A 17289-nucleotide genomic window follows, 5' to 3' on the forward strand; every position below is an offset into this window, starting at 1 on the left:
GTTCATGCCATTGGGCTGCCTCCTCCAACCTTGACATGAGGGCGTTTGCCTTGTAACTTGTTTTGTCATATTTGGTTGTCCCTTGGAGGCCTGCTTTTTCCGAAGGAAAATGGAAGAGGAGTGGATCTAGGAAAGAGTGAGGTGGGGCTAGGTGGAAGGAGTGGAGAGTGGGGGAAACTGTGGTTGGGATTGTGTGAAAGAAGAATCTATTTCCAATAAAAGTTCTTACCACCCTCTCAGCAATCTGAGGTCTCTTCTTTTCCTGGCTGTCCCTGCCTAACTTCTCTCTGGATCTGCTAGTCTTGATCTCTGGCCATTTGAGCCATGACAGGCAGGGAAGCAGAGCCTGAAAGGCAGCTGGTGCCACAATGTGGGGCACAGAGATTGCCGGTATGCACAGGAGGAAAGTGGACAATCCCCCACCCAGGGACATCAATCCCCCCCACGTTTTGCCTCCCCGTGAGGAGGGCTGCAGGCTGTTTTTCCCTTTATGTTCATCCCATCTCAAGGGACTGGGTACAGTAAAGGGACAACTGACATCTTCTGGCCACAGTGACTCCTAGGCTTTGGTACAAGGGGTACCTCAGCCTCTGCCTGGGCCCCAATAACCCCTTAGGTGTTGGCCATAACACCTATCTTTTTCTCTCCTTAAAAAAAATTCAGTAACTCAATGGCCAGTTAAAAGTCTTAGAGTGGTCACTGGTTTCTCTGAATTTTCAGGGAGGCTTGAGTTTAGAACTTTGAAGAATATCCCATGGTGTCACTGGCCTTGGTTCTGGCCTTGGCATTTCCAAACCTTCCCTATCATGGGAAACCCTTCATCTTTTTTTTTTTTTTTTTACATTTAAAAATAAAATCTTAAAAAAAAAATAGAAAAGAATCACAACAGGGGTTCAAGTTCATCCTTCCCAGAGTTAACAAGGTGAAACAAGCCAGGCTCCCCAGAGGCCAGCTGAGAGTAGTCAGAGAGCCTGTTTCTACTGCTGTTCATTCTGAAAGGGTCCTAGTAGGCCCCAGGCCCTGCTCTCCTTAGAATTCAGTTTCCATGTGTAGAGGCTCTCAGGGTCACCTCCATCGTCCTATGCATCCTTTCCCTAGCTAGAAAGCACCTTCTGGATTCGTTCCCGTACTTCCTCTGGGCCCAAGGACACCATCATCTCAGCCACAGGGGGTCCTTGCAGCTGTCCACTGAGGGCCATCCGGAGGAGCTTCATCACGCTGCTATGCTTGGTGCCTTCCAGGCCTTCTGACAGCTTCTTCAGTTCTCTGTTCACCACATCCTGAGTTAGGCTTAAACCAGGTCTTTCTAAAAGCCCCAGCAAGTGTTTGGCAATCACATCCAACTTTTCCGAGCTGGCGCCCAGCTCTGCTCGATGGACAGCAGGGCGGGTCCATAAGTAGGAGTACACTGGGGAGACCAGATCCTGCAGACGGCTGATGTGACCCTGTCGCAGCAGGAGGATCCTCTCCATATATGCTGGGTCCAGAACATCCCTGTCTTGCAGTTCGCTCCCAAATGCCTCCTTCACCAGGCCCTGCAACTTCTCCACCAAATGGGGCCTCTGGGTCTCACTGCTCACCAGCCGGCGGAGGTGCAGCCTGTTGAATTCTGGGAGCTTCTCTAGGTCCAGCAGGGCTGAGTGGCAGGTGATCCGAGTCAGGTCAAACTGTGTAATCAGCTCCGGCAGGGTCCTGCCCATTTGGTTCTCTGCAAACCCCGAGCCACAGTTGGTGATGATGTCAAGCAAGGCTTCTGGAAGAAAACCGGTGGCAGCGAAATGTTCCAGGAAAATGTCCCCTTGCCTCTTAGACAGCTTGCTACCATCCCTGTTGAGGAGCAGGGGCAGATGAGCAAATTGAGGTGGCTGCCAACCCAGGGCCTGGTAGAGGAGCAAGTGCTTGGATGTAGAGACCAACCACTCAGAGCCCCGAAGTACATGGCTGATGCTCATGTGGTGGTCATCTACCACACAGGCTAGGTGGTAGGTAGGAAAGCCATCACTTTTCAGGATAACTGGGTCCCCCTCCACACTGGCCACTTCATGCTGAGTCCAGCCATATACCAGGTCTTGGAAGGCTGGTACTGCTTCCTCTAGGCGAAAGCGGATAGCAGGCTTGGGGTCTGTGGCCAGCTTCTGGGCCACCTGTGCCTGGCTCAGGTTCCGGCATCGATTGTCATACCGAGGTGTCTGACGGCTCCTCAGTGCTTCCTTCTTCAGGAGCTCCAGCCGCTGTGGTGAACAGAAACAGGGATAGGCAGCTCCAGATTTCAGCAATGCTTCTGTGGCCTGGGCATACAGAGCTAGCCGCTGTGACTGATAGTAGGGCCCTGCAGGACCACCCCGGCGGGGACTTTCATCAGGTGGGATGCCTGCCCACTCCAGCATGTCCTCAATGTTTTCTGCTGCCCCCGGTACCAGGCGGCTCTGATCAGTGTCCTCCAGCCTCAGAATGAAGCTCTCTTGGTGCTTCTTGGCAAAGATGTAGTTGTAGAGGGCAGTACGGAGGCCACCCAGGTGTAAGAAGCCTGTGGGGCTGGGAGCGAAGCGCACTCGCACCGTGACCCCGGGATCTGGGCCCAGACTGGCCTCGCGCCGACCCACGCGGTGCCCGAGGGCCCCCACGTGAGGCCCGGCCAGCATTACTCAAAACTTGAGGCATGAAACTGACCCAAAGATGTAGCATGTAGTTATAAAAAGAAAGATAGAAAGAAAGAAAATGAAACAAAACAAAAAAACAAAAACAATTCATGCTATGGCCAACTGGGCACCGGCTACAGTGGTCTCTCCACCCCCATGGGGATCCCCAAGCAGTGGTCTGCTCAGGTTCCCAAGGTTAGCTGTTGCCTAACCACTTAAGTCATAACCAAGATTAGGGACTGCACTTCCCAAGCCATCTGCCCCAGTGGCTAGCCTATGGAAACTGGCTACTACTGGTTCCAATCCTATAGCCTTGTAAAATGAAAACTCCAGAGGCTTGTAATTTACCAGCCAGATGTGTAACAGTAATTCCTAAAACCCCAAAATGCCCTCACAAAGAACTCAAAATTCAACTGATACAGATACAAGCTGCATACCTAGATTGGACAAATGTGCCCTACATATATTACTCAATAATTTATCTGTGAAATCCCCGGTTACTTATGGCTCCTAGGACCATGTGGTTTTGGCTCTTCATCCTCTCCTTCTAACTTTAAAACAAATCAAACTTCTATTAATACCTGCTTATAGGAAGCAGGCAGCTTTTACCTTTGCTCTCTGCCTGAAGCCATTATATTATTTTCCTGCACTAGTTCTGAACCATAGTCAGAATTCTTCATGTGACCTTATTCTATCTTTAACAACAATTAAATCAAACTTCTATTAATACCTGCTTATAGGAAGCAGGAAGCTTTTACTTTATACTTTTTCGATTTATAGCAGGTGAACTCAGAGCCCAAACTGGGTCTATCCCTGTGTTTCTTTGTTTAGAATCCCCAGGGCTCGCTGGAGTCATGTGACTTCTCTCCACTTGCTAAGAACTAATTCTCCCACTTTCAGGCCAAGAATCTTTTTTTTTTTTTTTTTTTTTTTTTTTTTTTTTTTTTATTAACTTGAGTATTTCTTATATACATTTCGAGTGTTATTCCCTTTCCCGGTTTCCGGGCAAACATCCCCCTCCCCCCTCCCCTTCCTTATGGGTGTTCCCCTCCCAACCCTCCCACCATTGCCGCCCTCCCCCCATAGACTAGTTCACTGGGGGTTCAGTCTTAGCAGGACCCAGGGCTTCCCCTTCCACTGGTGCTCTTACTAGGATATTCATTGCTACCTATGGGGTCAGAGTCCAGGGTCAGTCCATGTATAGTCTTTAGGTAGTGGCTTAGTCCCTGGAAGCTCTGGTTGCTTGGCATTGTTGTACTTTTGGGGTCTCGAGTCCCTTCAAGCTCTTCCAGTTCTTTCTCTGATTCCTTCAACAGGGGACCTATTCTCGGTTCAGTGGTTTGCTGCTGGCATTCGCCTCTGTATTTGCTGTATTCTGGCTGTGTCTCTCAGGAGCGATCTACATCCGGCTCCTGTCGGTCTGCACTTCTTTGCTTCATCCATCTAGTCCAATTGGGTGGCTGTATATGTATGGGCCAAATGTGGGACAGGCTCTGAATGGGTGTTCCTTCAGTCTCTGTTTTAATCTTTGCCTCTTCCTTCCCTGCCAAGGGTATTCTTTTTCCTCATTTAAAGAAGGAGTGAAGCATTCACATTTTGATCATCCGTCTTGAGTTTCGTTTGTTCAAGGGATCTAGGGTAATTCAAGCATTTGGGCTAATAGCCACTTATCAATGAGTGCATACCTTGTATGTCTTTCTGTGATTGGGTTAGTTCACTCAGGATGATATTTTCCAGTTCCAACCATTTGCCTACGAATTTCATAAACTCGTTGTTTTTGATAGCTGAGTAGTATTCCATTGTGTAGATGTACCACATTTTCTGTATTCAGGCCAAGAATCTTAAGTTCCTAGATGATTCTTGTCTACCACGTTGGCTGTCATCTGAAGATAGTATAAGATACAGATGTTGCCCGAGTCACGTGGGGAATTCTGCCCTCAGGTAAGGTACACTACTGCAAGGACAAGTTGAGCTGTCAGGAAAGCTGTGGTCTCCAAGAAAGATAAGAGAAAGATTGTATGTAGATAAAAAGCTGTAATAAAGTCTTACAGGATATTCATATTCTTTCTAAAGAGTGCATTTTGGGTTAAAAATCCTGGCTGGACGGGTTAGAAAAGGCCTAAGACAGGCTTAAATAGTATCTGTTTAATTTTCTTGTTTTAAATTATTTGTTTAATTGTTTAATTATCAACATGGGTATGATTCTGAGTTCTGTGGTTATTTTATTATTCTTAGGGAGAGAGGTCGAGCTAAATGTTTTCCTGGTTCTGGCTAAAGGGCATATTAACTTGGGAGAAAGGCTTTGTGGTTGTGGTTTTAGAAGAGGTGATTAGACTCTGGACACCTTATAGAGTTATATGGATCAGATATGACAGAGGGAGACCCCCTGAAGAACTAGATTCAAGAGAATCAAACAAAGAAGGCAAAGATTCTTTGTGCCATCATTCACATGGCACAAATGAAGACATGATTGGTTATTATTAAAATTGACTCATAAAAAAGACTGTCTTTCACATGCTCAAACAAAGCAGAATTTCATCTCGACTAGGCTGTACACCCTACACAGACTAACACAATCCATACAGATATCTTGATGGTACTTAAATTTTGTTTTGAGATTTGTATATTGCAGAGTGTACAGCTCGTCAGACATGGTGAACTGACCTGCTCAAACTCCTGATGTCCTGGATTCCAGGTTGTCTTGCCTTAGTCAACCTTTTAGATAGATCCAGCCAGAGCTTAGACATCAGAGACTTAAAACAATTGTTGGCATGACCTTCTTAAGGCCTAACCAACTCCCCCATTTTCCCTACCCCTCAAAAGATATATCAATGCCCATACTCAGCAGGAAGAAGTTATGAAGTGTCTTCGTCCTGGTTCTCTGGGCTTGGGGGTTCTGAGGGGTGGTTTTTCTAGGTTGTCTTTTTAGGGAATTTAGAAATGGTCATTAAACATGGAGGGAACAGCTAGAATTGGTTATGTAGCCATAATCTCATTTGGTAGAAATCTTAATTGTTACTAAGTTGAAGTTATAATTTCTTACATTGGTACAGAATTTATTTTATAACAGATTTAAGGTTTTCATTGGTATGAATTTCTTCTATTGATATAAAAATTTAAGTATACAAAGCTTAGACCCAGTCCTTCTATAACTGCCATTACAAACTGATTTTAGGTGAGTAAGCATATGAGTTAAGGGTCAGATGGCAAAGTCATGGTTCTGACTTAATTGTAAAGGTGTTTTCAAGATATTTTAATTAGAAATAGCTGAGAGTAGTTAAAGGACAACAGTTCAGATTACATAGATAGTTTTCAAAACTGTCAGAAATCCACACAATGTGATGTTTAAAGTTATTTACTCTTTTGTTGTTGAGACATATCTGCTCCTGACAGCACCCTGTTCTTGGATTTAAAGAAGAAACTGAGCATCTATACCTCCAGGTGAGGTTGTACATTGTGGCAAGGTAGCCACTGGGCAGAAAATGCCTATTCTTCTACAGACAAAAATACTGTCCAGAAAAAGAACAAACTATTTGGAATAGTTGACTCATAATCTCTGCCAAAACAGGGTAATGAGTCCTTCATAATCCTGCATTAAAAGGTCTGTCAGATGATCCTGGGCTAGAAGGCCACAGATTGATGCTCCAACGTGCTGAGAAATAGAAGACTATGTAGGTAGGCAGCTGTCTCTACATTTTGTTTCAGTTTTGGAAGCTATGTTGGTGCTTCCTATATTTTCAGGTAAATTTTATGTTGCTCTGGGAGTTCTGGCCAGATTGAAGACTAACTGTAGTCTCTTAGCTAACCCAAGCTATCTATTTAGCATGAGAATGCACACATACACACACACACACATACACACACACACACACACACACACACACATATATATATATATATATATATATATATATATATGAGAGAGAGAGAGAGGAAGAGAGAGAGAGAGAGAGAGAGAGAGAGAGAGAGAGAGAGAGAGAGAGAAAATGGTTTTCAGATAGTATACAAGCTAAACCAAGACATAACTGGGTTGAACAATGGCTTCTATCAACAGAGAAACTTCAAGAGCTCACACAGTAAAAGAACAACCCCAGCTTTACCATATTTGCCCTTCCTGTAGTCTATGGAATGCCCTTGAGTTTGCTATAAAGAAGAACTCAGGGTGATGGAGACTGCTACAAGACTTAAGGGCAATTAATAAAACCATTTCTGGTTTTAGGGTTCCCACAAAGGGGGAGGTCCCTTTATCTCTACCATCCCCACCAATATCCCTATCTTAGCAATAGGTATTAAAGACTGTTTTTTTTTCTATCCATCTCCACCCATGGCTGAGCTAAAATAGCCAAATTTTGTGTGTACAATAAAATTGTATGATCAGTAAATGGATGACTTTTCAACTATAGTCTTTTTCTTTGGTGTTCTCTCTCTCTCTCTCTCTCTCTCTCTCTCTCTCTCTCTCTCTCTCTCTGTGTGTGTTTGTTTGTTGTGTTTGTTTTGACACATGTCTCTCTACATAGTCCTTGCTCACTGTGTAGACCAGGCTGTCCCCCAATTTACAGAGATCTCCCTGTCTTTGCCTCCCTCATGCTGGGATAAAGGCATGCACCATTACATCTGGCTAAATTTAATTTAATTCTAAAGCACATTTACATTTTTGGTTATAACTTCTATGTATATTAAAAATAGACCTATGTAAAATAAATGATATTTTTTATAGTGCAGACTCAGTGTGATTAAGTTCTACATGGAATTTAAATTCATGTATTTAATTTCTGTGCCAGTTTGGCAATATGATTGGTGATTGCTAATCTTGTAAAATGATAGGGCAGATAGGCCAGCATCCCACTAGGAGGATGAAAATTATATAACAAGACTCTCTCTGGGTTGTCACTTCATTTTATGATTTATGTTGGAAGTCTTGTCCATTGGTTACCATTGATGAAGTTACTTGACTGTGAATAACCATGAAGACACCATAAAAAAGCTGTTGAGGTACAGATTTAATCTCATTCTTTCCCCATCTCTGTTCCTGTCATGCCTTTTCACTTAGCTCTGCCCTCCCCCACTCTAATTTTTTTCCTTTCCTCCTCTTGGGGCAGAATCTCACTATGTAGCTCAGCCAGCCTGGCTTAGAACACACCATTCTCCTGCTTGTCCTTTCTTAGCTTCCCAAAGGATGTAATTATAGATCTGTATCACTCTATTTGGCTAGGATGATTTCTTAAAACTATATGGAAATTTCAGATAACCTACATATTGTTATTGATGATGCCTAGTAGACTAATGGATCTATTTGCCCTCCCCCGCCCCTGTAGGCCCAGGTTTGTACATATTGTCTGTAGCATCTTCTGTGCCTTACTGGCAGAACTGAGTGGTTATGATAGAAACCCTATGTGCTGCAAGGCTTCAAACATTTACCATCTGGCCATATGTAGAACGTTTGCCAGCCACTGCAATCGACAATCCAGTAGCGATGCCAGTTGCTAAGTGCAGCTTATCCAGGGCAGTGCCAAACATCTTGCGTTCATTACCAAGCAATCTTTTCCTGCCGTATTTTGGCATTCTGAGTTGAGAGGTAGTGTTGACAGCGCTCTTGATATATAGCTTGTGTATTGTACATCTCCTATTTACTTATTTATTTTATTAAGCATAAACATATGGTATTATATTTAAGAGCAAATTCTACAAAGCAAGAGAAAGATCCCAATAGCATTTAAAAAAAAAATCTAAAACATCATTAAATCGCGGCTGTTAGTAACACATAATGACTTGAGAAGTTTCACTTTTCATAAAGCAGAAGAGCTCTGCCATGGGCCTCAGTACTCTGAGCGTGGTCATGCCCTGGGCCTCAGTACTCGGAGTGTGGTCATGCCCTGGGCCTCAGTACTCTGAACGTGGTCATGCCCTGGGCCTCAGTACTCTGAGTGTGGTCATGCCCTGGACCTCAGTATTCCGAGCGTGGTCATGGCCTGGGCCTCAGTACTCTGAGTGTGGTCATGCCCTGGACCTCAGTATTCCGAGCGTGGTCATGGCCTGGGCCTCAGTACTCTGAACGTGGTCATGCCCTGGGCCTCAGTACTCTGAGTGTGGTCATGCCCTGGGCCTCAGTACTCCGAGCGTGGTCATGCCCTGGGCCTCAGTACTCTGAGCGTGGTCATGCCCTGGGCCTCAGTACTCCGAGCGTGGTCATGGACCAGCATTGGCATCACTTTGCAGCATTGTGTGTGTGGGTGCAGGTGTATGTGTCCTCCCCGAGGACAGCTCTAGGGAGTTGGTTCTCACTCGCCCCGTCATGAGATATGGAACTGGAAATCATGTCATCAGGCCTGGGACCAAGTGGCTTTTCTAGCTGAGCCATCTCACTGGCCCATCTTGAAGTTTTCAAGAAATATAGGATTATGGGCCCTCTCTTAGACTACTTGATAAAAATCTGCTTTTTAACTACATTATTCACTGAATACCAGGTCAAGTTCAGAGTATGTACATAGCTCAAGGATTAATGCTGCCCTATCTAAGTTGAAAATGCAAAAATACTTGTTTATTATTATTATTATTATTATTATTATTATTATTATTATTAACAAAATTCTAAGTATCATGTTGGTTTAAAAAAATAAAATGTACAAAATTACCAAAATACAAGTATCTTGCTCCTGCCCAATCTCTCTTTCTCTCTCTCTCTTTCTCTCTCTCTCTCTCTCTCTCTCTCTCTCTCTCTCTCTCTCACACACACACACACACACACATTTAAAGATAATCACCATTTTGATTTTTGACAGCAAGAATGCCTGCAAATGTGTGTATTCACTACCGGACTTCATCTAGGTAAAACCACATCTGTGAGATTTACCCCTATTCTAAAGAGTTATACCTTTTGGGGTTCATCACAGTATTGCATCCTATGAGCTTATAGCATGATTGATCCATCCTGCCATGAGTAGGCATCTAGGCATCTAGTTTTTTCACTATTTATAGGCAATGCTGCCACATAAACAGTCCCTGCATAGCTATAGGCACACCCAGAAGTGGAAATCACAAGTCAAAACACGACTTGGACTTAACAACTCCCACCGAACACTTTCCCAGGGCGACTGTACCAAATCTCATCTTCGCCCATGGAATGTGGGAGTGGCACTTGCTCAGCATGGGTTTAGTATTGCCTTTTTGGTTTTAGATATTCTGAAAGATGTTTCAGGTTATATATCGTGAAATTTTTATTTGCAGTGCTTTGATTAGTGATAGTATTTTACTGTGTGTGTGCATGCTGTGCGTATGTGTGTGTATATGCATGGTGTGTGCGTATATTTGTTGCATGATGTATGTATGTGTGTACATGTATATGTATGGTGTGTGTATGAGTGTGAGTGTATGCGTGGTGTTTGTGTGTGTGTGTGTGTGTGTGTGTGTGTGTGTGTGTGTGACATGAGCATGTATGAAAGTGGAAGGACCATTTTGTGGTCCAGTATTCTCCTTCACCTTTGCACCTGACTTTCGACAGTCAAACTCAGGATACCAGGCTGGCTTGGCAAATGCCTTTACCCACTGACCCTTTTTGCGAGCTCCATGACAACCTGCCTTTTCAAATTCTTCTTAGCTTAAAAATTAATTTTTATTGTTATGTGTATGGATGTTTTTGCCTGTATGTATGTCTGTGTATCATGTGTGCTGAGTGCCCATGGGGACCAGAAAAGGGAGTGATTACAGACACTGCCATCTGGGTGCGAGGAATCAAACCCTGGTTCCCTGGAAGAGGAACCAGTGCTCTTGGCTGCTGAGCCATCTCCCCAGCCGCCTTCCTATCTATTTGAATCTCCTGCACTCTACATTCTGCATATGAATTCTCCAGCATTACAGATTATGTTGTAAACATAAATCAGATCTTCCTTTTCACTAACTTAATGATAAATATATTTTCAGGTTCTCAGAGGATTCAGAACTAATACCAGCTATCATTTTAATGTATAAATTAATGTATGTGATTAAATACAAATTTTATAGCAGTCATGCATATGTCATGACGAAGACTTGACGATAGTGACTAATTTGAATGTAGCTTCATTTGAAATGTCTCCTAGAACGTAAAAAAGTAAGATGACTGCTCATGCGGCATAAACTATAATGGTTTATGTGTCTCGTCAACTGTGTGTCTGATGTACCAGTATTAAATATATCTCTAACCAGCTGGAAAAAAAGCAAGGTGAGAAAGAAGCAGGCTACACAAACCAAGTTTAAAAACTATTTTATTTACTATGTGCCTGTGTGTGTGAGCACATGGGACAGAGAAGATTTCTGGGAGGTGATGCTTTCCCTCTACTGTGGGATCTCTAGATAAAACCCAGCTTGTCAGGCAAGGATTTCTTTTCATCACGACATCTTGTTGATCCCAGAAAGCAAGGTTGTTTTGTTTTTTGTTATTAACAGCACAGTTCTTAATAGAGTCAAAGGGATACATTGTAAAACTCATCGTGTTAAAGGATTTCTAAAAATTAGATGTACAGTTTTAATTCTCTCTTCTCATTGATGGGGCCTGAGAGGAGCACACGGTCTGCTGACACTGCAGCATTAACATCGTCCACCAGATGGAGACAAAACACTGTTTGCTGGACCTGTTCCCACAGACCCTGTTTTCTGACTCTCCATTTGAGCCAATTCTAATTTATGTAACATACCAATAGGGCAAAAATACGGCAAGCAAGGTAAAATTATCTTCAATACTGTTTCTTTCCATACCAGGTAGTTCTTGTAAGTACTGAGGACTATTCCAGGAACTAATTTTTTAATAGTTTGGCTAAAATAAGTCTTATTCACCCAGTTGTCTCAACTGGGTTCTACATAGTCACCAATTCTCATTTTAGCTCATTTTGATGAAATAGACCATGGGGAAGGGAAGATTATCGCTGCTCATGTATTATGCAGTAAAAAACTTGGAAGTGTGATCACCTCAAGAATTTTGAAGCTAGCAACCAGCAGTAGTGCAAGTAAATTAATTAGCTTAAGACCGTGTCCCTGATGAATAAATATAAGAAGCATGTGTGGGTAACAGTGGTGTCAGTTTTGACCTGAAGTACTTGGTTGTAATTGCTACTTTCTTGTCTCTTTTGCCTACATCTAGCATAAAAGTAAAAGCCACAGTCACAAGGCCTGCCCCTCCTGCCACTTTGTAAGTGGAGTCAGCTAATACTATGTAAGTGTGTGTGTGTGTGAATCGCTGTATAAAATGGCAAAAGTTTTCACACTACAACTTTTTCTACCTTGCTTCCCTGTCCACTCTTCTTGCCCCAACCCCCTGGGAGCATGAACCTTGGAGGTGCAGCGGCCATTATTATCCCTGAGCTGACAAGCACGAGGTTCAAAGCTATTGTAACAGGATAGCAGAGAGGCCAGGCAGGGTCCTATGCCAGGGAGAGCCTGTCTAGGTCTGAACTTGTAAGAAAACAGGAAAACTGCTATTACTTCATCTTGTTGTTTGGGGATAAATTATTTCCTTATCTATCCATCATTGGAGGGTTACTACTGTAAGTGTGCTTGTAGTGTTGAATTTAGATGCTGGTCTTAGTATCCAAACAAAGCCTTTAGATGAAACATGGCCCTTGGAAGCTCAACATCCTTGCTTCTTGCTGTCCTTATTCCTAAACAGCATGAATTAAATGCCTGACAGTAAATACGGGGCCATCTGCCAAATGCTTCTGCCCTATTGACACTTCTGGGCCAAAATGTACATTTTGACATTTCACCTTATTATAGAGAGAATTTGTTGTTGTTGTTTTCACAGAATTGTGCGTGAAAATGGAACCTGTCCCATTACCCTCCTTGACACAGCCTGCAATTCTTCAGGGCAGAGAAGTCAAGGCTCATTGATCACTGCTGTTGACAAATGCAAATGACAATGGAGTAAAAACCCTAAGTGAAATAGCAATGGGTAATGAAGTGTTGACAAGAGGCTTAGTGTAAAAAATGCCCAAGTTTTCAGCATGTGGGATCAAACTCAGGCCCGGGGCAGGGGAGAGGGAGAGGGGTGCATCTACAGAACTTGGAAAAATTCATTTTGTGACAGGCTCTTGCTAAGTCATGTAGGTTGGCTTCAGACTTGGGACCCTCTTACCTCAGTTTCCTTAGTAGCTGGGATTATGAGCATGGGTCACCCCACACAGATAGGGTTTTGATTAAGCAGAATGGTATTTTCTGTGAATTTTCAATGAAAAGGATAATAACTATTCTCTGGCCAACCTCAGGAGTATTTCACCAAACACATGGGGTGTCCATAAAAGTGGAAAAAATCTAAGGTTCAGAGACAGAGAGAGAGAGAGAGAGAGAGAGAGAGAGAGAGAGAGAGAGAGAGAAAGAGAGAGAGAGAGAGACTCAGCACTTCCAGGGGTTCTACTAGATGGGTTCTGCTCCATTAGTGGCCTAGGGGATGATGCTGATGTACTTGGAGAAAGTCAAAGGAATTTGTTTATTTCCTACTTGCCCCCTTTCTGAATGGGGGTATTCGGAGAAGGGAGTTTTGCTTTTTGTACCTCTATGTATATATAACAATGCTTGGTAAATGGGATTTGCTCATTAATGAATGGAAATGGAAGTGAAGAGTTTTCTTGGAAAGTAAAACTGTTTGACACCAAAGTCAAGGACAGATTGGCCAATGCTTTGATTATCCAGTTGGCCCCAAATGTTGATAGCATAAATGTTACAACTCCCTAAGAGACGAATATTCTCAGCAGCTCTAAGTGGGCAAATCTGTTTAGAATTATAGTATCAATTATATTAATAATATAATAATTAATTATATTATTATATTATATTGCTAAATTGTCAATATATGCAGGGACTTACATGTGAGGAGACACTGATAGGTCTGTCTCCTTCAGAAGGAAAGACCTCCCTGTACCCTACTGTGTCCTCAGGGTTCTCATGACAATGCCTGTTAGACTTAGATCAACCTAGGACAGATTGCTGAAGAATATGATTTATGGACTGGCTTATAAGTTCAATCTAGCATTCAAGGCATGGTCTCTTAGTAGCTGTACATGGAAATCATAGACACTGCATCACATTCTATGAGGGTTTATGGACCCAGATATTTAGACAATTGAACAAGCACAGTTGTATTTGAGATACAAATAATCATTTCTCATTGTTTATCTGAAATTGAAATTCAATTGGATATGCAGTCAGTATTTTTAACTGTAAAATGTACAGAGGGGTGATTAAAAAAAGCACACCCCACATTAGGAGCTGATTGTTACATTGGGAAGATCTTTAGGGGAAATGTCTTGAAAACTGTCTGGTCCTGTTTTGCATCTCTTAGGTACTGTCTCTATTTCTGAAATAGAAGCTCAATATGTTAAATAGGTAAGAACTGGTCTTCAGGCTGAGGAGATTGCTCAGTGGGCAGAGTAATTGTCTCGTAGGCATGAACATTGGAGCTTGGATCTCCAGCACCCAGGAAATGCTAGGTGAATTTGTGGCCCACCTGGAATCCCAGCACTTAGAAGGCAGAAATGGGATTCCTGAAGCAAGCTGGCTAGCTAGATTAGACAGACCAGTAAGCTCTGGGTTTAAATATGAGACACTATCTCGCACTCTGTATGATAGAGAAGGAGGATCAAAGAAGGCACCCGATGTCAACCTCTGGACTCTAGGTGGGGACCTAAGCACACATGTCTACATACTTGCACACACATCACATACATATACATATGCTAAACAACAAAATAGAACTGTCATTTCTGATTGGGGCTGAGTGTATCTCTCCCTGCAGCAAGATTAAGACTGTAGCACTATTTGAAAATTTCTTCTTTCCGAGATGGTTTTTGAGTCAAAGTGATAAATCATAGAGCCTGTACCTAATCACAGCATGTCTTTCCTCCTTTCCAGTAGAAAAGGCTTACGAGAGAAGAAATAAGATGATTTGTGATAATTATGTAGGATAAAATGGAAGTGTTAAGTATCTTCATTTATTTGCTCGACACACATATTTCTGAGTGCTTATTATAAGTAGAGCAATATATTACATAGTGTGAATGGGGGTTACTAAGAAAATAAAACCCAGCTACAAATTGGTAGGTTTACTAAATTTTGTGCAGAGGTAATAATATCTATTACTTATGTAGATGTACTTCCTATTAGGATTTTATTGCTTACAGCTTAAAAATAGATGTGCAGACACTGGACTCATAATCTTTGTTCCTTTCCACAAACCTTGTTTTCTTTTTAAAAATTATTTTCTGAAACTTATCAGCAGATGATTCCTTTTCTTATTTTTAATCTGTGTCTTTATGTGGTTGGTTTAAATGTTTGGTTCGATTTTCTAGGAAAATATCACACTTAGCTCAACTTTAGGATGATTAACTCAGGAAATATTTGTCTCAAGAAATATTCTTTGTGGGCTGGAGAAATAGCTCGGCGGTCAGGAGCATTCATGCTGTGCAATCATGAGGACCAGAGTTTGGAGACCAGCACTTATATAACAAGCCAGGTATGATCCTGTGAACGAATACCTGTAACCCTAGCTCGAAGGAAAGCATAGCCATCAGGATAGCTGGGACCTGGTAACTTGCAGTGTAGTAGAAAAAACACAAACACCAGGTTCAAGAAGAGACCTGTGTCATGAGAATAGAATGGGTGGAAAGTGATAGAAGTGGCTTTGGACTCATGCTCTTTTTGGCTCCTGTGAATGCACAGGCATAATCTACTCCCCTACATACACACGCATGCATGCACACATGCATGCACACACGCATGCATGCACATACACACAATCTTTGTTTTTTTTTCAAATTCAGCATTCTTAAAATCAACAATCTAACAGTGTGATACGTTTGTAGGTCTCAAGTCTCCATGTTACTTTGGTCATTATTCTTATTTACCTATCAAATTCTTGCCATTTCTTGCCCTGTGGGATTCTCTTATTACTTCTTCTTCCTTCCTTCTCTTGATTTCTCCCTCTTTTGGTCCCTCTCTCCCTTTCTCCCTCCTTTTCTCCTTTGCTTTCTCCTTCTCTCTCTTCCCATGTCATTCAAGCTCTGGGATCTTTCGGCCCCTCCATTGGTATTTATCTTCATTTATCAAGCCTCTTTTCCTCTTCCCTTAATATTTTGAAAGATTGATCAAAAGTTCCAATTAGACACCCTAGATTTTAAACTTCTTACAATTTTCTTGTGTTTCAGACACTGACAATCCCCAGATAACCATTTGGGTGCAAAAAGCCATCTTTTGACAATTTATAATGGCCAGTCCTTTTCCCATTCTCTGTTACTGTATCAGTAAGATGGAGATGTTGGAAGAAAAAGTCCTCATTTGTCTATAATACAAATATTATACAAGGTGTAGTGTCTATATTCCCAGTACTCAGAAGACCAAAGCAGATGGATTGCCATGAGTTCAAGGCCAGCCTGGGTGACATAGGCTATATAGGTTGTGTACCAGTCTCTCCTGGTTAACAGAATGAGACCTTCTCTCAAAAGCAAAACAAAACAAACAAAAATCAAGCGATGATATTGGCAAGAATATTGCTCGAAAAGAAGTTCAGAGTCCAACTAAGAAATAGAAGCATCCTAGAAAGGTTAAATCAGAAACACTTGTGGTTAGGGAAAAAGGACATTTTACATTATCAATATTACTTAGCTTAGCTCAGTATTGAGAAGATTGCCTCAGCCTGTGACTTCAGTGTGTGTTGGGTGGTCTATGAGGTTAGTGAGTGTATGTGGCAGTTTTGAGTACACATTGAAGCATGAATTTCTATCTTATCCTAATGGCCTGGAGGACCTGGTTTTCTGGAATAGATAGGAGAAAAGCTTGCTTCATGGATCCTGCCTCTGCCTCCCAAGTATTGGTATTCAAGATGGGCTACAAATTCACTGAAGCATTTTTCCTTTATTCCTAGGTGTCCCAGGGAACTAGGTTCTGTGTACAGCTGGTATTGTGAAATTGAGAGCAGTTAGAGACCTAACATTGTCTTCCCACAGGAGAAGAAAAGAATTATTATGTATTTTGCTATCCACATTTCAGGATGTCTCTGTGAGCTGGTCTCTGTCTTATCTCATGAGAAGCCTGGAATAAACAAGATTGCTTTGTGCTCTGGGACAGTTGGCAACAGAGAAAAAGAAGTTGTCATTGCATGTGCTTACATCCAGACCAGCTTCACGCACTTGAGAAAAGACAGTGTTGAGTCCTTTTCTGTAGGAGGGAGGGAAAGAAGTCTACAGGGCCCTGCAGGAGCCACGTGGGTGTACTTCTGGACACTATGTCTCCATCTTATTTTGTTACATTTAAGTGTCTCCCCGAAGCTTGTGTATTAAAGTCTCAGTTCCTCACTTAGCTATGGTCAGAGAAAGGCCTTGTGGAGATTGTTACATCATGATAGCTCTGAACTCATGAGTGGCCTGATTCATTTATGGGTTGATAACTTAAAAGACTACCAGTGAGTCATGGACACTTTGGGAGTTTGTGTCTTGCGGACCGAAGGGAGTGTATGCATTATTCTGACTCAATTCCCGACCCCATTGCTGCTCACAGTCTTCCATAAGCAGCCTTTTCTCCACTACTTGCTTGCTGTCATTATTTTCTACTTCAAAAGGGCAAGATAAGACCTTCGCAATATTGGAAAAAGAGCCCTTCAAGATATGGGAGGTAAAGGTTTTTCTAGACAGGC

At 42.4% G+C, this 17289-nt stretch overlaps 1 protein-coding gene across 1 annotated transcript; it reads right to left on the reverse strand.

The window, feature by feature from the left end:
- Window positions 1-892: 892 nt before the first annotated feature.
- On the reverse strand, window positions 893-2657 carry Ears2l1 (glutamyl-tRNA synthetase 2-like 1). Its single transcript, NM_001408777.1, has one exon. The coding sequence runs from the start codon at window positions 2640-2642 to the stop codon at window positions 1095-1097; it is 1548 nt and encodes a 515-aa protein (NP_001395706.1). The 5' UTR covers window positions 2643-2657; the 3' UTR covers window positions 893-1094.
- Window positions 2658-17289: the final 14632 nt, after the last annotated feature.

This window comes from Rattus norvegicus, chromosome 1, assembly GCF_036323735.1.
Source record: "Rattus norvegicus strain BN/NHsdMcwi chromosome 1, GRCr8, whole genome shotgun sequence".
In the NCBI taxonomy this organism is placed as follows: domain Eukaryota; kingdom Metazoa; phylum Chordata; class Mammalia; order Rodentia; family Muridae; genus Rattus; species Rattus norvegicus.